Source organism: Myxine glutinosa, chromosome 12 (genome assembly GCF_964187855.1).
Source record: "Myxine glutinosa chromosome 12, kmMyxGlut1.1, whole genome shotgun sequence".
Classification (NCBI taxonomy): domain Eukaryota; kingdom Metazoa; phylum Chordata; class Myxini; order Myxiniformes; family Myxinidae; genus Myxine; species Myxine glutinosa.
The window spans coordinates 28,360,458-28,382,915 of NC_136272.1; the positions used below are offsets into that span (position 1 = coordinate 28,360,458).

The 22,458-nt window shown below is 45.0% G+C and overlaps 1 protein-coding gene across 7 annotated transcripts in view; it reads left to right on the forward strand.

The window, feature by feature from the left end:
- The window catches only part of LOC137438044 (estrogen-related receptor gamma), a 210,926-nt gene that overhangs the window by 85,764 nt on the left and 102,704 nt on the right, over window positions 1-22,458 (forward strand). For 6 of the 7 annotated variants that reach the window (XM_068132913.2, XM_068132912.2, XM_078766640.1 and 3 more), the window contains one exon: window positions 981-1,197. The exons of the other annotated variant lie outside the window; for it this stretch is intronic. In XM_068132913.2, coding sequence (XP_067989014.1) covers window positions 1,178-1,197 — 20 coding nt within the window. In that variant the 5' untranslated portion in view covers window positions 981-1,177. The remainder of the gene's footprint in view (window positions 1-980; window positions 1,198-22,458) is intronic. 7 annotated transcript variants of the gene reach the window in all.

Here is a 22,458-nt window from a genome sequence, read left to right on the forward strand (position 1 = left end):
GGAAGCGAGTATCTGATATTGATATCATATCCGGGGAGTTTGGAAGCGAGTACCTGATATTGATATTATGTCCAGTGGGTTAGGAAACGAGTATCTCATATTGATATCACTTCTGTTGGGTTCGGAAGCGAGTATCTGATATTGATATCATATCCGGGGAGTTTGGAAGCGAGTATCTGATATTGATATCATATCCGGGGGGTTTGGAAGCGAGTATCTGATATTGATATTATGTCGAGTGGGTTAGAAACGAGTACCTGATATTGATTGAGTGGTGAAACCATTTTTTTTCATTGTCCAACAAGCTTTAGTTTTTGCCTGTGGTTCCTGTTCTGTCCTGTTCCATCCTCTGTTCTTCCAAAATAGTTGGATAAGACCGTTTGACGATGTAAGCTTTTTCAAGTCCACGTGATCGTTGCAAACAGACTTTTGAAAATCTAACTCCATTCTCTCTGGACTGCCCTGTGAAGACCTTTGTCGTTTCCACAGATATTTTAGTTGTCGAGTCGCACCTGTCGACCTCTCTCAACCACCGCTTCGACAACCAGCACCACCACCAGCAGCAATCCTGCTGTCTCCCTTTTTTCCAGAGCGTTTAGATTGAGCGTTTTTTGTCCGAGGCCATTCGATCGCACACTTCGTCTCTTCTGAGCTGCTGTCTCTCCCCATCGCTCCCTGCAGCTGTGGGCTGTCACAACTCACCCGTTCCGCGATGCCAGTCTTGGATCTAATCCTTGTACGGCGACCACTTGGGCACACACTCCCACCCCTCCCACACTCCACGCCCTCTGCGTGCACCCCCCCCCCCCTCCATCCTCTTACATCCATCCCACCTTTTCCACCGAAGTGTACACCAGCAACAGCAACACACATTTTCCATTCGTTCTGTTCCGCACCTCCCTCCCTTCCCCTATTGCTACTGCTGAATATTCATGTGATTTCCACCCCCCCCCCCCCCCTCTCCCACACCCCCCTTACAGCCGTAGCTACGCCACCCCCGTTTTAAAGCTCCGGCCCACCGCATGCGAGTGCCTCACTCAGTCATCGCCTCTGGTGGCAAGCGTCACGATGGACGGTCTCCCACACACCTGACCACCGGCGACCATCTCCGTCCCATGTATCCACTCCGCCAGCCTTCGTCCTGCAAGCACCCTGGTCCTCCCCAGCTCGGCGCCGCATGCTTCCGACACTGCAGCTGTAAGTTTGACTTTGTTGAGCACACACGTCCGATTCCGTCGGAAAGTGCAACTCGTGCGGAGATCGGTGTCTGTGCGGCCGTGCTGGGGCAGAGGCGACCACCTGGTGTGGCGTACCTCTAGGACACGTTATGAGGAATAAGGGATAGGGTAATAGGGTTGGGACATTTTAACGGTTTCTTTTTCTTAGCTTGTGCACCGTCTGCGGACAGTTGTAATTAAGAGCGCTACGTGTGCACAAATTAGCACACTCTAATTGCCATGCTTCAATTTACCTGATGATGTTCCACAATTATAAATTGCCGATTGTTGGGAATTTTTTTTGGGGGGAAAGTAGTGTTCATTATTAATTTATTTCCATGTGCCACTTTCACCTGCTCTGAGCACTGTTGTATTTTTATATTTATTTTTATGTTGTGGCATCGAACTCTCGTAGATGGATAGGACGAGCTTTTGCACCTGTGTCATGAAGACATTGACATTCGGAGATATCGATGGTCTTTCATGAGGATAACATTGATACTGGATGGCGACGGGGCAAATGGACGCAGTAGTGTGGGACGCAGTAGCCGGTTGAGGTTTGCGGTATGCAAACGTGGCGTAACAGTATTCTGATGAAATGACCGAAGAGGACGGTTAATAGGAAACGGATTAATCAAAAAGGAGTTCTGGGTTTGGCATGGAAGATGACCATCAGCTTGGTGTTGCGAAAGGTCCACCTGTTCGGCATGCCACTTTGGCTGGTCCAGCATACACTTTATAGGAATGCAGAAAGGCTCGCACCCCTTAGACATCTTGACCTGTTTTTGGAAGTACCCCTTAGACATCTTGACCTGTTTTTGGAGATCTCGGGTGGCACGTTGTCGAACGTCATTGAAGTCCCTGCGGATGACGAATAATTTTGTGGTGGCAATGCAGGTGATGCTGGATGATGCCTTGTCGGATGGCCTTGCTCTATAGTGTGAGATGCCCTTTGATGAAGGAGCTCAGAAGCTTCCCCACCGTGACACCTCAATAAGGCACTTCCATCTCTGCGGCCAGAACTCGATGGATGCACCGACTGTCATTACCTTTGGACCTAGCGGGATGAGAGTAAAAAACAAAACAAAAAAAACGCAGCCCTCCTACTCTCTGTCTCTCTCTCTCTCTCTCGCCCCTTGTTCACTCTTCCTGAGACGCCGGCTTGGCGTTTTGTGGTGCCTTGGGGACCGGCTCCTGTCAGCCCAGGCCGGAGTGCAATTTGCACACCGATTTCTTGCGCTCGCCGTTACGCCTCCTCCGTCTGTCCCCGCGGCTCCCATGTGCCGGTCTCTAGCACATGAAACGAGAATTGAACATCGTGACTACTCAGACACGGACATGGTGATCTGCGCTCGCTCAGTAGGGTTGGTAAGATCTGTTCCTTCTAACTTTTTTGCAAAACATATCTTTCATAGATAGATTGCAGTTGCCAATGGCTGCAAGTCCAGGAATTACCGTCGCCTTTACAGACACCTACCTGGATGCGGTCACAGTTTCTAGGCAACAAATCACACTTCTCATTGTTTCTCTCCTTGGACTGACTGCATTGCATAAATGAAAACATTATGAAGACAAACCCCTTTGAATGGAGGAAGCCACGTTTATTGACTCCTATATACGCACGATGTCACTCATCCAGCTTTTATCAACAACTTGATGTCCTTTAGGTCCGAATTAGTCAAATCTAGTATGATTTCCAAACTTTTTTTTCCTGTTAACTGTCTAATTTGAATGCTCTCTATAGTGAAACATCACCTGTGCAGGCAAGTTTGAAAATGACTCATGTCGGTCATCATTTGGCGTATCAGGGAGAGCAAGGTATTCGTGAGGCATATTGTGCCTTGGCCGCCGTCCTCATCCAGGACATCGCATGCCTAAGGCAGAGAGACTCGAGGGAGCGTGATTGCATTCCCGCTGCATACAGCTGATTGCCGGGGCTGATCAGGCAAGCAATGTCAGCAACTGCGTGATTAAGGTCAGAAGGTGGGGGCGGAGACCCGATTTGCTGCTGTCTTCTCTGAGGTCTCAGTGCTGATCCTATGTCTGTACTAATCTCCGTGTGTGTGTGTGTGTGTGTGTGTGTGTGTGTGTGTGTGTGTGTGTGTGTGTGTGTGTGTGTGTGTGTGTGTGTGTGTGTGTGTGTGTGTATGTGTGTGTGTGTGTGTGTGTTGGTTCAGTGTAAAATGCACAGATTGCTGGATACGGCAAATATTTCTGCTTTGATTTTTCTAGATTCTAGAAGTTAGGAACTGATAGACCAAACTCCCAATGATGTAGTTGTGTTCAGGTGATGCTATAGTCAGTTTGCTGATTTGTGTGCATCCCAGCTCGGATTATATGTAGGTATATACATATACACCTACATACATATATATATATATATATATATATATATATATATATATATACCTACATACATATATATACCTACATACATATATATATATACCTACATACATATACATATACACCTACATACATATATATATATACCTACATACATATATATACCTACATACATATATATATATACCTACATACATATATATACCTACATACATATATATACCTACATACATATACATATACACCTACATACATATATATATATACCTACATATATATATATACCTACATACATAATGTATATATAAATGTACATATATATATACCTACATACATAATGTATATATAAATGTATATATATATATATACCTACATACATATATATATATATATATATATATATATATACATACATATATATACCTACATACATATATATATATATACCTACATACATATATATATACCTCCATACATAATGTATATATAAATGTATATATATATATACCTACATACATAATGTATATATAAATGTATATATATATATGTATATACATACACACACAAATTTGAAAGAGGGAAGATTCAAATGTCTAATCCTATCACCACTTCATCTATCTCCAATTCCGGTGTCCTTTCAAATGCAAAGTCACTGGCAGGTACTGGGATGTGGAAGGAAATGAGCAACGAGGTGTTTCCAGCAGTTACATTTGTTGAGTTCAATGGTTCATTTTTCCTCCCCAGCCCCCCTTCTACACCCCCATTATTTGTACCTTATTCGTCTTCCTTTTTCTCTCTGCAGTCTCTCTGCATTCTGCGTCTCTCTCTCACCCGGGTCCGCTAATCGGCTCGTGGCTTCCGGGCATGCCAGAAAGATTTTTGTGAGCTATGTCAGGGGCAGCACCCATTGAGCCATGATTTGATTTGATTGGACTTGGACGCCTTGCCCAGTGATGTATTTTTTTTAAGCAGTTGGGGAATTTTTACTTTGTTGGGGAATTTTTACTTTGTTGGGGAATTTTTTTCCCTATTCTAGCGTATATAACAGCTACCCTTGATCAGTGTAGATATCTTGCAGATAACAAACGGAGCCCGGTGTGGCTGAATGAAGACCCACCTCAGTATGAGTGTAAGCTGTGTTTTCATCACGAGCCAAATCATTTCAAAAAAACCCAACAGGGGCTTGTGTTGCTGATTCTTGGTGGAGGGTGGCAGTTTTTTTTTTTTCCGATGACACCACCTCGTGCCGGATGTTTCCAGACTCCTTGCACCGTCATGGTTATACCACGAGCCAGACACGCCGCTGCTATTTTGGGCGACCGTGTGCTTTGAAATAAGCTGGGCGCACGGCAGCTTAGGAGCAGCTCGAAAAGTGGGCGCTGTCAGGTGACCAATACGCACGTGCCCGTTGGACAACCACCAGGCCAGAAAGGCCAGATAAGGACGTTGGTTCATTTTCCTCCACATACCGAGCTCACCGGCCTGACCACGACAACTTGTATCCTTATACCGGTAATTGAGAGAACCACGTCCCATAAAACAGGACGTTAGAGAAAAGGACCCAATGCTGTGTAATTCTATTTTATTTTCTCTTGATCTCTACAGACCTCTCTCTCTCTCACCCTCTCTCTTTCTCTCTCTCTCTCTCTCTCTCTCTCTCTCATACTCTCTCACCCTCTCACTCTCTCTCTCACTCTCTCTCTCTCTCTCTCTCACACCCACTCACCCTCTCTCTCTCTCTCTCTCTCTCTCTCTCTCTCCCTCTCTCTCACACCCACTCACCCTCTCTCTCTCTCTCTCTCTCTCTCATACCCTCTCACCCTCTCACTCTCTCTCTCACTCTCTCTCACCCTCTCTCTCTCTCTCTCTCTCTCTCACACCCTCTCACCCTCTCTCTCTCTCTCTCACCCTCCCTCTCTCTCTCTCACCCTCTCTCTCTCTCACTCTCTCTCTCTCACCCTCTCTCTCTCTCTCTCTCTCTCTCTCTCTCACCCTCTCTCTCTCTCACTCTCTCTCTCTCTCACTCTCTCTCTCACACCCACTCACCCTCTCTCTCTCTCTCTCACCCTCTCTCTCTCTCACTCTCTCTCTCTCTCTCTCTCTCACACCCACTCACCCTCTCTCTCTCTCTCTCTCTCATACCCTCTCACCCTCTCACTCTCTCTCTCACTCTCTCTCACCCTCTCTCTCTCTCTCTCTCACACCCTCTCACCCTCTCTCTCTCTCTCTCTCACCCTCCCTCTCTCTCTCTCTCACCCTCTCTCTCTCTCACTCTCTCTCTCTCACCCTCTCTCTCCCTCTCTCTCTCTCACCCTCTCTCTCTCTCTCACCATCTCTCTCTCACCCTCTCTCTCTCACCCTCTCACCCTCTCTCACTCTCTCCCCCTCTCTCTCTCTCTCTCTCTTTCTCTCTCTATCTCTCTCCCTGTCTCTCTTTTTCTTTCCAGGCACAATATGTCCAACGCATTCACCGCATATATCGTGTTGCACTAATTAATTGATGAAATCAATGCGTTGAATCATTACCTCGGTCCCACGCGTGTGCCACATGCGTTTGGTTGGTGTTTCTGCTTCTGAGACGAGCAACCTCGAGTAGAGTCACACATTTGTGGAGAGAATTGCGCACGGTGAAGGTCCGTACACAATAGAGGCATCTCAACAAGGCCGGGGCGTTTGTCTCTGCAACTACAGGACGAATGAGAGATGGAGACGAAGCCAGACGTAAAGGTGCTTGACGGCCATGTGTCCAGATGCTCATCGTCACGGGCCAACTAACCTGCTGCCACCCGACCATTCCACGAAGAGCACCCCAGGGTGTCTGAACGCACAACCGCCATGCGGCACGGCCGCCTTTCAAAGTCACGACACGCTATGATGGCTATGAGTCTTTCTGGAGAAGAAAGGAAAACTTTTGAAGACCCTTGACCTGATTTTTTTTTCCCGACATTGCAGTTTTATTTATTTATCTAATTGCTTTGGCGGAATGCATTTACTCCACAAAACTGAATTGAGGACTCCCGCGTTCGGCGACACTGATGAGGGTGGCCTATAGTTCCATTCAATATGACAACACAGCCTCGGCGTAGAGCTTCATAACCTAGAAGCAACTTATATAAATAGGTTTGTTCTGTCATTGTTCCTTCATCTCTCTGCAATGTTCCACACACAAGCTCCAGTGGGATTTGTGGAGTGGTGCATCTCCTGTTACCCATAAAGGACCGATGAATACCAACCATACTTGGTGGGATTGTGGTCGGGCCTTTTAACCAGATCACGAGCTCACCGAGTATAGCTGGTGTTCTTAGACGCTTTGTGTGATTTACATTAGGGTGCCTTATTAACTTGTATGGAGCAGAAAAGGAAAATTTCAACCGTTAGCATCCAGGGCTGCCAGTTTGTACCAACGTTTATTTAGTATATAACTCACGGTATGCTCAGTTCAGAACCCATCATCGCGTTGTGATCTCCGTGGCTGTGTGGCGATGATATGGGCTGCGGTACGGACGATGAATGTACAATGTATATGTACCCAGAGGGGTTTCGTATCAGTGATTTGGGCAGTGATATAGCTCTGTTTCTTATTTGGTCTCCTCTTAGCTCTCCAAAGGCCTTAGCTCTTAGTTCCAAAGCAGAAGTCATCCTTCAGAATGGACTTTGAGATGGCTGTTCCATCAGTGTAGCTAAAAACCACCGTTTTAGAGGCCATTTTTCCCCGCAAGCGGGGGTTGGCCTTTTTCGGGAACCGTGGTTGTTGTTGTTTTTTTTGGTCCCCTTTTTGAAGCAATGTTTTACGGCCGGATGCCCTTCCTGACGCCAACCCTTTTTGCCGCCTTTAACGACAAACAGGGAATTACAGGGAATCAGTGTAGCTAGGCGAGCGCAAAAAAGTCCTACGGTGTCTTTCGTTAGATTCAACCTTTGAGCTCAGTATATAATGTCCACATAAAACCTGCAGGAGGATGTAATGGGATGCAAAAGTCAAATGTATTTAACTAGTGAGGTACCCGTGCTATGCACGGGTGGGAGGCCAGGAGCAAACAGACAATGCAGAAACGGCGAATGCTAAAGCATGAAACCAATAAATTCCACATTACTGTAGCATCTTCAGTCACACGTCAGACGCAAGTTCGTGAAGGACTTCCATGAAAAACGTACCCGTTCGCAAACAAACGGGTATGTTTGTTCCATACCCAGTCAATGGCGAATCTGCATATGGCAATCTGCGAATTCACGATGAGAAAGTGGAAACCATCACGGCATTCCGTCATTCACTTGAACTCGATATCTCTTTTTTCATTCCAAACAGCATAACTCCAATCACAAATGAAACTAGAACGCCACTCAGTAGAGCGCATACTCCCGCTGTGGGTCAAGTTGGAATAATACGTTTTGTTTAACATCCCCTCTCCCCAAAACAATAACTTAAAAAGAAAGTAGGCCCTAACTGTCAGAGAATTAATTTTGATATATCTCATAATTAGAGGAGAAAAACATCATTTAAGAATAAGAATAAAAGCTTTAATGCAGTGAAACAGAAAAAAATCTTTCCCAAAAAAATTCCCCCAAAAAATTCCTGGATCCGGAATAATATCCTGAGCTTCACCAAAAACTAAGTAATTCTTCCTTATCCCAAGGGCAATCATCCCACCAACTTTCATCCAAATCCAGATATCTTGTTCACGAACGCACGAACATACGAACACACACACACGGACGGACACGATCGAATGCATTACTCCCTGGTGGGAGTAATAAACCTGAAAATCGTAGAGCCAGAACCAGAATTATTTATTTGGTCTGGGAATCCCATGCGAGGTTTCTTCTTCTTCAGCCTCTCACAACCCTGGGTGAATATGCGATCTTTTTTTTAAAAGTTGGAATTTTGCCAAATCTGTTTTATTCATTTGTTAATATACCTCAGCCATTGACAAATCTGGAATTATAATTTTATTTGAGGTTCAAATTAACCTGGGAGATTGTGTCAAACGATGCCTGCAAGTCTTTACATGTGATAAATTATAATCGTCCACAGTCAAGGACTCTTCTTCTTCACGCAATAACAACTTCTAGCTTCCAGACCGTACATCCAATCATCTTCAGATTTTGCACACTTGTTACTCTTCATGACTTCCACTGCAGTATGAAGTTTCACGTCGATCAATGAAGTGGTTCAAGAGATATAAATGTTTTTATTATTTGCCTTTAATTAACGATGTCTGCCAAACCACGTGTCCTATCGCCAATTTCAAAAGGACATTTTAGTGGACTGATATGCTGAACAGATCTGTGAAGTTTCCCCTCGATTGGATCACAAATGAGGGAGGAGCTAGGTTTTAAAGGTTTGTGCTTAAAAACGTCATAACTCTGAAACCATGTGATGCATGACGTCATGCTCGCTGACTTTTTTTGTTCGTCATGGGTATGCGATTCTGCCTGCAAAGTTTGGCCTCGATCTGTTCAGACGTTTTCGAGAAAATTGGATTTTAGTGTTTTTCACTCAAAACAATATGGCGGCCGAACCACGTGATCTGTGACGTCATAATTACCATTAAAATATTCTACAGACCGAGTCACTCCTATGGTGAATTTTTTTAATCTCAATCGGTCCTATTATTGCAGAGAAAATGGTTTTTAAAGGAAAACAGAAAAAAAAATTGCCAAAAAAAATCCTGGATCCGGAATAATATCCTGAGCTTTACCAAAAACTAATCAATTCTTCCTTATCCCAACGGCAATCATCCCACCAACGTTCATCCAAATCCATTTAGAACTTTTCCAGATATCTTGTTCACAAACACACGAACACACACACACACACGGACGGACACGATTGAATGCATTACTCCCTGGCGGGAGTAATAACATTAATATAAAAAATAAACTTTTATCAACATTCGTGACATAAACAAATATTTAAATCCTGATGTGAAGTTCCCTACGGTTGGGTGAACACAATTACGAATTCAAAATCGTAATTGTATTCACTCAATTCCAATCATCAATTGATACTTTAATAAAACACGATTAACGTTTAACGATTTAACATTACAATTAAATGACGGTTGTATTGGGATATTATCAAACCCGCGCATTACCGTCATCTGTCCACTTCCGCATTCGCTGCAGGTTCGTAATTCTCATCAAAATCTAAACAGTATTTGTAGAATTTCAATAAAAGCCCCATCACTGTTCAAATATTATTCCATCGTGTTTGGAAAAAGTGGAAAATTGGAAAAATAGGAAAAATAATATAGCCTATTTTACTCCAGGTGGTCCCAGGAATACCCACCCAAAATACCGTTGCGATCGGTTGAGCCGTTTTTGTGGTACCTGCGAACGGATGGACGGACAGATATTTTGTGAATTATAGTCCGATGATGGGCGAGAGTAGCTGAAGTGAATACCTATATCATTGTGGATAGTGCATAGGAATGGTTCAAATGACACCTTCCTAGATATCCTTTTAAAATAGCCTGGAAATGTCTGTTTGGCACTCAACGTGAACTGTTTTGAATCCTGAAAACACCAATGCTGAGCTGTGATGCTAATAGTGGCCATAGACATCAGGTGTATGGAGGATTCTGCTAACCTGATGGGAGGGAATGCATTTGAAGGAAACAAAGCTGCACCTGCTAATAAGAAGTTATTCATTCTCATGGAGTGTTAATAAGCTGCGAACAGCAGGACAAACAAAGTCTTTGTTTAGTTCCTGCATGCCTGCCAGCCACACCTCAAAGGAGGTAACATTGGACCTCTGTTTGCACCAATCACTTTGGAAAAGGACGGAAGGTCTTAACATCGGAATCTGCTGTCCATGAGAAGTTTCTTCGCTGTGTAGACCGTCATGGTGTGGAATCGGTTTTAGAGAAGTATATGCATTAAATAACACAAACTTGGGATTTTCAATTCGGTGTACAAATTTAACATCTCTATTCCGTTCATGACTAGTCTTTTCGGAGAGTCTTTTTCTCGCATGCCTACAGTTGGGCAGATAATGCACTGGATGGCTTGCCTTTGCTATTCCCAGTGATTATCTGGGCAGGACTTTGGAATTTTGCTAAGACACCGACACACAATGGCCTACCCTTTTCAAAAGGCTGCTTAGGGATCCTTGAGATCCACCAGCTAATATTAACAGACGGTACTCCCACCTAGTCTCAAGTCCATCCAACAGATGGCCTACTCACTGATGCAACACCCTTCTTGTGAAGCACCAAGATGACATAATTTCTATAGTTTGTTTGGGAATCGAACCCAGACAAGACAATTCTTAGGCGAGCCCTATTAGACATTTACTGAGCTTTTTATTTGATCCCAAATGTTGTTCACGTATCATTTACCGGCACTCTGCAAACTATAGATCGCAGACTGCAAACTAGAACGCCACTCAGTAGAACGCATACTCCCGCCGTGGGTCAAGTTGGAATAATACGTTTTGTTTAACATCCCCTCTCCCCAAAACAATAAATGAAAAATAAAGTAGGCCCTAACTGTCAGAGAATTTATTTTGATATATCTCGGAATTAGAGGAGAAAAACATCATTTAAGAATAAGAATAAAAGCTTTAATGCAGTAAAACAGAAAAAAAAATTCCCCCAAAAAATTCATGGATCCGGAATAATATCCTGAGCTTCACCAAAAACGAATCAATTCTTATCCCAAGGGCAATCATCCCACCAACTTTCATCCAAATCCGTTCAGAACTTTTCCAGATATCTTGTTCACAAACACACGAACACACACACACACACACACACACACACACACGGACGGACACGATCGAATGCATTACTCCCTGGCGGGAGTAATAAATCGGAGATGCACTGACGGTGTCCACCTGCGAATTCATTAGCACCGTTGCATGACTGACCACGGTCTAGATGAAGTTTAGTTGGATTACTAACCTGGGTCTGGTCCAGTCTGGTTGAATTACTGACCTGGGTCTGGTCCAGTCTGGTTGGATTACTGACCTGGGTCTGTTCCAGTCCGGTTGTATAACTGACCTGGGTCTGTTCCAGTCTGGTTGGATTACTGACCTTGGACTGTTCCAGTCTGGTTGAATTACTGACCTGGGTCTGTTCCAGTCCAGTTGTATAACTGACCTGGGTCTGTTCCAGTCCAGTTGTATAACTGAACTGGGTCTGTTCCAAGCTGGTTGAATTACTTACCTGGGTCTGGTCCAGTCCGGTTGTATAACTGACCTGGATCTGTTCCAAGCTGGTTGAATTACTGACCTGGGTCTGTTCCAGTCCGGTTGTATAACTGACCTGGGTCTGTTCCAAGCTGGTTGAATTACTGACCTGGGTCTGGTCCAGTCCGGTTGTATAACTGACCTGGGTCTGTTCCAAGCTGGTTGTATAACTGACCTGGGTCTGGTCCAGTCCGGTTGTATAACTGACCTGGGTCTGTTCCAGTCCGGTTGTATAACTGACCTGGGTCTGTTCCAGTCTGGTTGAATTACTGACCTGGGTCTGGTCCAGTCTGGTTGGATTACTGACCTGGGACTGTTCCAGTCCGGTTGTATAACTGACCTGGGTCTGTTCCAGTCTGGTTGAATTACTGACCTGGGTCTGTTCCAGTCTGGTTGAATTACTGATCTGGGTCTGTTCCAGTCCGGTTGAATTACTGACCTGGGTCTGGTCCAGTCTGGTTGAATTACTGACCTGGGTCTGTTCCAGTCTGGTTGAATTACTGACCTGGGTCTGTTCCAGTCTGGTTGAATTACTGACCTGGGTCTGTTCCAGTCTGGTTGAATTACTGACCTGGGTCTGGTCCAGTCTGGTTGAATTAGTGACCTGGGTCTGTTCCAGTCTGGTTGAATTACTGACCTGGGACTGTTCCAGTCTGGTTGAATTACTGACCTGGGTCTGTTCCAGTCTGGTTGTATAACTGACCTGGGTCTGTTCCAGTCTGGTTGAAATACTGACCTGGGTCTGTTCCAGTCCGGTTGTATAACTGACCTGGGTCTGTTCCAGTCTGGTTGAATTACTGACCTGGGTCTGTTCCAGTCCAGTTGTATAACTGACCTGGGACTGTTCCAAAGCTGGTTGAATTACTGACCTGGGTCTGTTCCAGTCTGGTTTTATAACTGACCTGGGTCTGTTCCAGTCTGGTTGAATTACTGACCTGGGTCTGGTCCAGTCTGGTTGAATTACTGACCTGGGTCTGTTCCAGTCCGGTTGTATAACTGACCTGGGTCTGTTCCAGTCCGGTTGTACAACTGACCTGGGTCTGTTCCAGTCTGGTTGAATTACTGACCTGGGTCTGGTCCATTCTGGTTGGATTACTGACCTGGTACTGTTCCAGTCTGGTTGAATTACTGACCTGGGACTGTTCCAGTCCGGTTGTATAACTGACCCGGGTCTGTTCCAGTCTGGTTGTATTACTGACCTGGGACTGTTCCAGTCTGGTTGTATTACTGACCTGGGACTGTTCCAGTCTGGTTGTATTACTGACCTGGGACTGTTCCAGTCTGGTTGTATTACTGACCTGGGTTTGTTCCAGTTCGGTTGTATTACTGACCTGGGACTATTCCAGTCTTATTGAATTACTGTCCTGGGACTGGTCCAATCCAGTTGTATTACTGACCTGGGACTGGTCCAGTCCGGTTGTATTACTGTCCTGGGACTGGTCCAGTCCGGTTGTATTACTGACCTGGGACTGGTCCAGTCTGGTTGTATTACTGTCCTGGGACTGGTCCAGTCCGGTTGTATTACTGACCTGGGAATGGTCCAGTCTGGTTGTATTACTGACCTGGGTCTGGTCCAGTCTGATTGAATTTTTGACCTTGGACTGTTCCAGTCTGGTTGAATTACTGACCTGGGTCTGTTCCAGTCCAGTTGTATAACTGACCTTGGTCTGTTCCAGTCCAGTTGTATAACTGAACTGGGTCTGTTCCAAGCTGGTTGAATTACTGACCTGGGTCTGGTCCAGTCCGGTTGTATAACTGACCTGGGTCTGTTCCAAGCTGGTTGAATTACTGACCTGGGTCTGTTCCAGTTCGGTTGCATAACTGACCTGGGTCTGTTCCAAGCTGGTTGAATTACTGACCTGGGTCTGGTCCAGTCTGGTTGGATTACTGACCTGGGACTGTTCCAGTCCGGTTGTATAACTGACCTGGGTCTGTTCCAGTCTGGTTGAATTACTGACCTGGGTCTGTTCCAGTCCAGTTGTATAACTGACCTGGGACTGTTCCAAAGCTGGTTGAATTACTGACCTGGGTCTGTTCCAGTCTGGTTGAATTACTGACCTGGGTCTGGTCCAGTCTGGTTGAATTACTGACCTGGGTCTGTTCCAGTCCGGTTGAATTACTGACCTGGGTCTGTTCCAGTCTGGTTGAATTACTGACCTGGGTCTGGTCCAGTCTGGTTGAATTACTGACCTGGGTCTGTTCCAGTCTGGTTGAATCACTGACCTGGGACTGTTCCAGTCTGGTTGAATTACTGACCTGGGTCTGTTCCAGTCCGGTTGTATAACTGACCTGGGTCTGTTCCAGTCCGGTTGTATAACTGACCTGGGTCTGTTCCAGTCTGGTTGAATTACTGACCTGGGTCTGGTCCAGTCTGGTTGAATTACTGACCTGGGTTTGTTCCAGTCCGGTTGTATTACTGACCTGGGACTATTCCAGTCCTGTTGAATTACTGTCCTGGGACTGGTCCAATCCAGTTGTATTACTGACCTGGAACTGGTCCAGTCCGGTTGTAGTACTGTCCTGGGACTGGTCCAGTCCGGTTGTATTACTGACCTGGGACTGGTCGAGTCTGGTTGTATTACTGACCTGGGACTGGTCCAGTCCGGTTGTATTACTGACCTGGGACTGGTCGAGTCTGGTTGTATTACTGACCTGGGACTGGTCCAGTCTGGTTGAATTACTGACCTGGATGTGGTCCAGTCTTGTTGAATTACTTTCCTGGGACTGGTCCAGTCCGGTTGTATTACTGACCTGGGACTGGTCCAGTCCGGTTGTATTACTGACCTGGGTCTGTTCCAGACCAGTTCCTCGAGGCTTTGTGATCATCTACATGGAGTTCCAGGTCCTTTTGAAAATGGTCAAATATAAGTTGAGGTTTCAAATATTTAATTTTTTTTTCTTTTCTGGAGCCAAACCTTAGCTACAGCTCAGTCTGGCATTGCCTACATTTACATTCTTCATCGGCATAATTGCACAGGATAAAGATTGCTTCTGGAAGTGGATGTTTTGGTCTTGCCTTTTGGAAAGTATATTATACGAACTATAGAGTGGATTTTTCTTCCACCTTGTCCTGGGACTTCATGATTATTTTCACTATCAAAAAGTCATGTCGCCTCACTTTCTTTAAAAGGGACACGTTACCAATAAAAATGCGCCCGGCGGATGGACAGTTATCAGTTTCGCAAGTTACTTTGAGGCTGCAGTGAGATTGACGAGGCAGTCTCCATGGATCCCCGGATACACGGCGATGTTCTTCCACTCGACCATTCCCGCAGCCCATGTTTTAAATAAACACTTTAGGGGTTTCACCGCAGCGTTTAATCTCCGAAGAGATAGTGGCCGGGATTGCTGCCATAGTGGCCCATATACCTTGTTAATGCCACAGACATGTCGGACATTCCTCGTGCAGTGAAAGCTCACCTTTCGCTGGGAAAGCAGAACGCTCGAGTTCCGACATGAACCTCGCAGACAAAAAGAAGGGCGAAATAAGCTGTTTGTACGATGGCTCCTGTTTCATTAAACTCACTCTAGTGATAGATTTTTGTCTAAAGCACAACTTCTGCTCTACTTATCTGTTCATAAACCGTTTAGATTTGCTTACCGGGTCTAAAAGGTGTTGCGTTTTCTGGAGCCAAGAGGTTGAATTGCGTGCTTTTGATGTGCAATCTGTGCGGAGCAGGGGATTCTTCTGCCAAGACTTGAATTCATTATAGATTGAATTAATGTGGTGTTGATGGAGTGCAAGCATAATGGGCCGAATGGTGTTTCTGTTTACTTGTGACATTTTGAGCGCGAATGTCTAAAATGATGGACGGAATCGACAGGACGTTGATCGAGATCTACTAACCGCCTTTGGAAGGATGGATAAGATGATGTTTCTGGCATTAACCCTGTTTTTTTCTGACAAAGGGTTAATGCCCCAAACATCAGCTTGTCCTTGCTTTCTCACGGCGGTTAGCATACCTCTATAAAACGTTCTGTGGATCCCATCCATTGTTGTACCTGTCCGACGACGCAGGTCGGCACTGGCCTTCACGTATACGATCAGTTTTCCATTCTACTTTGAAGCTCAAAATGACACCGACTGTGCAATGCCAGTCCGTCTTCCTCCACAACTGCCCCAATTTGTCGTTGCCAACTTCCTGAAAGTTTCCCCCATGGCCTTGTATGGTTTCCCCCACGAAATGATGATGCTTCTCTTTTCCTTGCAAGTTGGTGTAAGTACCTAAGTGGTGATTGTTTGCACCATAATTACCAATATCAAGGTAATCTTCTGCTTGGTTCCATGCTCGTCTTTTAATTAACTAAAGGAAGTACATATAAGCAAAAAGGGTGGCTGCACAGAACGTGATGACGACACCATGAAAAGTATCGTTAAATAGATTGTTCACAATACATGGAGATGTAAGCAACTTGGATGCAGAAGAGGCCATTTAGCCCATCATGTCTGTGCTATATCAACACCACAATCATTCAATCTATCAGCTTATCTACTTACTTTCTCAGGAGTAATGAGGGGAGAGGAAGAGTTGGGAGGAGAACAAAGTACAAGATTATTTTTGTGGTGGCAGAGAGTGGGTTGTAGGCTGAGGAATGAGCAAACACCGATTGCACATTCACCTTTTGAACGGAGCCAGTCACAGACTTCACAAACACTACCCATCCATAACTCAACTACCTACCTGTCCAGCCAATATCCACGTACACCTCTATCTCCAATGATTCTTGGTACCTATGTAATTGCATTTTTAACTTATCTACTGTTGCCGCTGCCACCACCTTTCCAGGGAGACCATTCCATGCATTAACTACCCCCTGAGTGAAAGACCCCTTTCTTACTACCGTCTTAACTCCGCTTCATTATTCCCAGGCTATGGCCCTTGGTCCTATCACTGTCCATGATGATGTAAACCTCTTCCGTACTTGTTCCCTCTCAACCCTTCATCATCTGAAACATCTGTCATATCCCCTCTTAATCGTCTCCTCTCTAATGTATAAAGTCATTTCTCCTTCAACTGCCCCTCGTAACTTAGTCGAGCAAGGCCCGGAATCAATGCAGTCACTCTATACAGTGAACCCTCTCTATGGCAACAACTCATTTGATGAATACACAGTTGATTTATACATAGTAAAACTTTTCAATTGTAAATGCTTCATCATTTGGGGGATCACCTGCGATCAGGATCACCCTGATCACAATAAGTGACTGAGTTTTTTTAAATTAAGGATTTTTTTTTCGAGCAATGTGCGCAGACTCATCACTTAAGGTTCACCATGAAAAGTAATTCCAGTAAATGTTCTGGAATTACTGAATTACACTGGCAGATAATCCATTACAGCTGCACTTAATGTTAAACACGCAAGTCAAGTCAGGGCAGCGCATGTTCTCCGTCGATTTGTCTTGGTGATGTAGCAATGACGTCACAATCATATTGATTACCCACGTGGTATTCACGCTGCTTTTGAAAAGTACACCTGTGAATCGCCCTACAAATTAAGCCTCCAACGTCAGTTGAAACTATAAAGATCTGAAGTTATACCTGTCAGGTGCAATTATGTCCGAACTATTTCAGTTTTGCTCTTGGGTTTGGGTGGAATTGTCATGTGTTGGCACCTTGTGCCCAAAAAACCTCGAAAATGTGCATTATGGGTCATAGTTGGCGTGTCATAAAGAAGGAACAATCTTCACGGAAAGGCTATAAAGGGACGGAATGAAAGAGGATCTTACAGCAAAATAATTCAGGAACTGTGTGTAGAAGAGTCTGTCGGAAGATTTCATGAAGTACATCTGAAAGTCTCTCCAGAAAAGTTTTATTTATTTCAGGAAAAGAGAAATCCTGGCATTGGGAAGAGCGATACACGTCTAAACAGTTCAAGTCGAGAAAGCAGCACTTGGGTTTTTGGCAGATAGATGCTCTGCTCCCATTGGCTCTTTGCTGGAAACTGATGGGCGTGGCTGACGAAATATCAAACTATCTCAGTTACAATAATTGTCAGTAAAACAACTGAGGTTTTGTTTACCTACAGACTATTGTTCGTACCTCTCAGTTATAACTACCTTTCTCTGTTTGTCAATTACATGATAGTCTGGACGAGGCTTTACAGTTTAAAGGAACACCTTGTTGTTACGATTTCAACAAACTGACAATGGCTCACGTTTGTGAGATCAATCAGCAAACAAGAAACTGTGAAGATGTTTCTTCTTTTTATTATCAGCAATTATCAAACACCGTTTCGCTAAGTACAGAATGTCTCTTTCAAATGTAACAAGAGCGAGAATTGCTTTGCAATACATATATGCCCTACCGATATGATATTTTATAACGAAATGTGAAAAATTGACGAAACGCCCTGAAACTTAAACCCGTTCTGTAACTTGTCATAATAAATCAATGTACCAAGTTTCAGGTGAATATTTTGAAGGGTTTGGGGGGGGGAAAAGGTCTGAAAAACTACAGTTGGGACGGACGGACGGACAGACCGAGAACAAACCTGTAGTCCCCTCTGATGAAGCTGGTAGGGGACTAATAAGCAAGCAATTAATTATCTACCCACTTTGATTAAAACGCTTATATAGTCCAACTTATCACAAAGAGGCGAGGCCTATCGGGTTCCAAGAATGCTACGCTTCATATGATTCAACGATCGAATACATATTCCCAGATTTGGCCATCTGCTGGTATCCTGAGAAATAAATACATTTTGGAATGGTGACTTGAAGGTTCTCGGGCCGGTTGAAAGCACATGCACCTGCATGGTTAGTCGCGGTGGTGGATATACTTCCAGGTGGCCGGATGACATTCAGGTGACAGGATTAGTCCATCCCTCGGTACCGATTCAGCCGTATGCACTAACAGTCTGGTTGGGAAACTGAAAACCGACTAAGCTCATTTCCTTCCTTAAACCTGCCCCGCTGTATGTTCTCGGGCAAACTTTTGCATTCCATCGCTTTCCTTTCGGATACATTTGCCATTTGAATATTCCATTCAATGCACACAATTCATGAGGTCCAGCAAGCCAGGTGCCGGCCCATTTATCCAAATGCATTCAAACCCCATTGTGTTCGATGTACATTCCTAAGTCTTTATCATTACAAACCTTCATGTCCCACTTATACCCACTTAACCTAAGGCTGAGTTTTCCGCTACCAAACGTTTGTAACTGAAGACGCTCTCGGTGCAACTTTCGGGTTTAAAAAGGTTTCCACTTACGACCAAAACTCTCTTCCGATCTTCACCTCTTTTAACGGCCCCAATGATTGCCATCTTGTTTTGGGGTCGGTTGGGGAGAGATTTTGACCGTCTTTCAAGGACTGCTTGACAAGGCCTGAGGTTTGACCAAAAGTGATTTGGGCAGGGATTTGTGAAGGGTGCTGGCGATAACTTGCTTCCTCTCAGCAAAAGCCACAGTGGGATCTTTAACCAACGACCAGTGCTGGCAGAGTGGTTCCACCAGCTTAATGTCCAATGGACATTGATGCCTAGACCTGCATGTGAAACACCAGGGTGAGGGTGTATAGCTGAGTCAGGATTCTAACCCAGGCTGAGCAGCTCAGAGGAGATCCTGGCAGGTCATATTCATGACATAAACTGTTTCCTATAATTATCCTGAGTTGCGTAGGCCATGTCAAATATCCCTGAGAACTTCAACAAACCTTTTTCCTCCCCCAACACCCCTAAAAACTCGTTATCAATCTCTGAACTTCAGCGAATTCTTCCAAGCGTTTCCCTGATTAAAAAATCGATCTCTTTCCGAATACAATTGAACTGCTCTCCGAACCCACGAGAAATAAAAAACAGATTCCTTGTTCTGCCCCTTCCTTCCACATGCTATCACTAAATGTTTATCTTATACATTACCGAACACCGGCATCACAATGTGATGTGTGGATCCTTGCGGTTAGGCGGTTAATTTGCTCTCCTTTCCCATCCTCGTTTTGATTACACCCGGTCGAGATACGTGCAACCGAGCGACGACACTTGCCAAAAGACATGTCACCGAAACGACATCACAAAAAACTTTAACTGGCCTCTAATGCTCGACCTTTCCCACAGAGCTTTTCAACGTCCCCGTGTGCCGTTTTACACCGGGAAGGACACAAGCCCACCCTATTAGATGACAATGGTATGTCTTTTGCCTCATTTGTAAAGCTCTTTGCCAGCATGATATAGCAAGTGTCGACGAGAAGCGGGAGCTCAGATTTCACGCCAAATTATGAGAGCGGGCAGTCGAGCAAGAAGCCCTTTTTTGCTTGATGGAAGGTGTGCGGGGCATAGGTAAAGAAATAAATAAATGCATAACCGGCGACTGCACTTCTTGCAAACTCGCAGTGGATCCATTGGTCAGACAATCCAGCACAGTTTTGTAAAGGCAGGCTTGCCACTTTGTGATTCCAAATTAATGAATCGAATCAGCCGAACGGCTGGGTGATTGAGCAAAAATAAATAGATAAGTCAAATAAAAAAGGCAGCAATCGATGGAGCTGCGCTTTGCAGCGGCAAACATTCCATGGATTGCTATTTTAAGAGGGCAGTGAGAAGGCTACAGAGCATCTCACGTGGAAATGTTCTGAATCTCTGCGATAATTTATTTGTTTTGTTTCTCCGAGCGCTACTTTTCTCCTTTTTTGTTTTTCTTTCCGGAATGTCCATGAGAAGAACGCTCGAGTCGGGTCGGAGTCCCATGCTCCGGATCTCCGCGTTCAGGACGAGTCTTCACACGGACGAATCCAAGCGGTTGCCCGCACGCCGTGGCCTTCGGCTGTTGCCATCGGGCTCGGACCATGTATCGAAGGGAGCACATCGAACACGCCGGCCATGTTTCTGGGATGGAAAGGCTCTAACGGATCGAATAGCAATCTTGCGGCCTGATCTGGCGTGTGCGCACCTTTTAAACTAATTGCCCTCGAGACAAACGAAATATAAATGAAATGAGGGGGAGCATGGTAAGGGAACTTGCTGGCATCAAAATTATTCAACATAATCATGAATTGTATCATTACGATCATCATCATTGTCATTGTCAACAGCTGCCAATGCCTTGCGGCGGTGAATTCCTGCTATCCGGCTCCACCTGGTTTTGAATTGTCCCAACCTGCATTGAGTTGTTTTAACTGTTTAAAAGTACCATGATAACTGCGGTGGCATGGTCGGAACCAAATGTGTCCTTTACAAAGATCACGTGACTGGTTCTCCTTCTTGCGTGGCCCTTGGTTGAAACCGCTGCTTGTTTCACACGCCCTTTCTCCGACCTTGAGGCGATGCATGACCGGTGTTTCACGATACCATGTAATTCACTTTCCATCTTTCACTTCCTCTCTCCTTTATGAGCCATTCCGGGCTGAATTACTTCAAATGATCCTTCAAATGATCCTTCAAATGAGTGCCTTTTAGCACGCAGGGGACGTGGAACAAGGTCCTTCATAACTACCTGGCGAAGACCGTCTCACTGTTGACGGCTTAGAGACGCCATGCTTGAAAGTTGGCATTAAAGTTAGCTTCTTTCAACCAAACTTCGCTAACTTAAAACCTTACCATCTCTGTCAACTTACCTCAATTTACACAAGGATACACAGGGAACTTTAGTGCAGGAAGAGGCCATTCTGCTGCACCAACCCCAGTATCATAACCCATCTGCAAAGCCCTGATAAAATCTCCATAACCCTCTATCTCCAATGCATCCAGGTACCTATCGGATTCCAATTTAAACGTATCCACTCCCTCCACTACCACTACCCTTCCAGGGAAACCTTCCACGCATTAGCTGAAGGATCCCTTCATTAAAACTGTCCTAACTCTCAACTTCTTTAGCCTCAAGTTGTGGGCCCTGGTCCTAACACTGTTCATCCTGCTAAAATCTCCACTTCACCTATCTCGAACACACCTTTCATTTTCTTAAGCATCTCTTTTTACATTCGGCCTCCTGATTTTACTGAACCTAGGGTGTCTTCTCCTTCATTAAGTTGTTTTATAGCCAAAACACCGTGCCCCTCAGCACCACCCTGTCTCTGTAACGCGATCGCACATGCCCTGTTTGGAGAGCACACCGATGGCAGCAACAAACACGTTTGTCGCCAAACAATCAAAACTAGTTGGAGACCAAGACGGTACGAGTTGCAGTTGGAAGGGGTCGGGGCAGTGGCAATCAGATTTCCACCACGTTGTTGAGACCTCCACGGCAGTAGATGTGACACCGCGCCGTTTAAGACGCGGGTTGGTGGGGAACATAGTTGAAAGCACCGTGGCTATTCGGACAAACAGATATCACCGATACTCCATGGCCCCTGGGAGTCTGATCGAAAGTTCTGTGCGAGAACAGAAAAGTCCCCGATCGACAGCGGGCCATTTGTTCGCACGGATTGTATCGATAGAAGGTGTACACGATCCAATTTCACAAGTGTCGCCTTCGGAGTGTGGTGTGCACCTTCCTGTAGCAGCGGGCATGGAAATGAAGCGTTTTGTGGTTAGAGTCAACAACAACTGCTTTCAGTCTTAAGTTTCACCATTACTACAGTACACGCAGGGGTGGATTTTGTGATGTGTAACACTGGGTACCATGTTTACTAATCACAATCTCGCCAGGGTCACCAGTATGTTGATGCCAACTGCAAGGTCGTTCGTCGGAAGTTTTATATTTTCCGACCGCGATTTCTGACATTTGCTTGGAGTGGATGTACGCGTTACGGGAGAGAGACTGGTCGCGGGG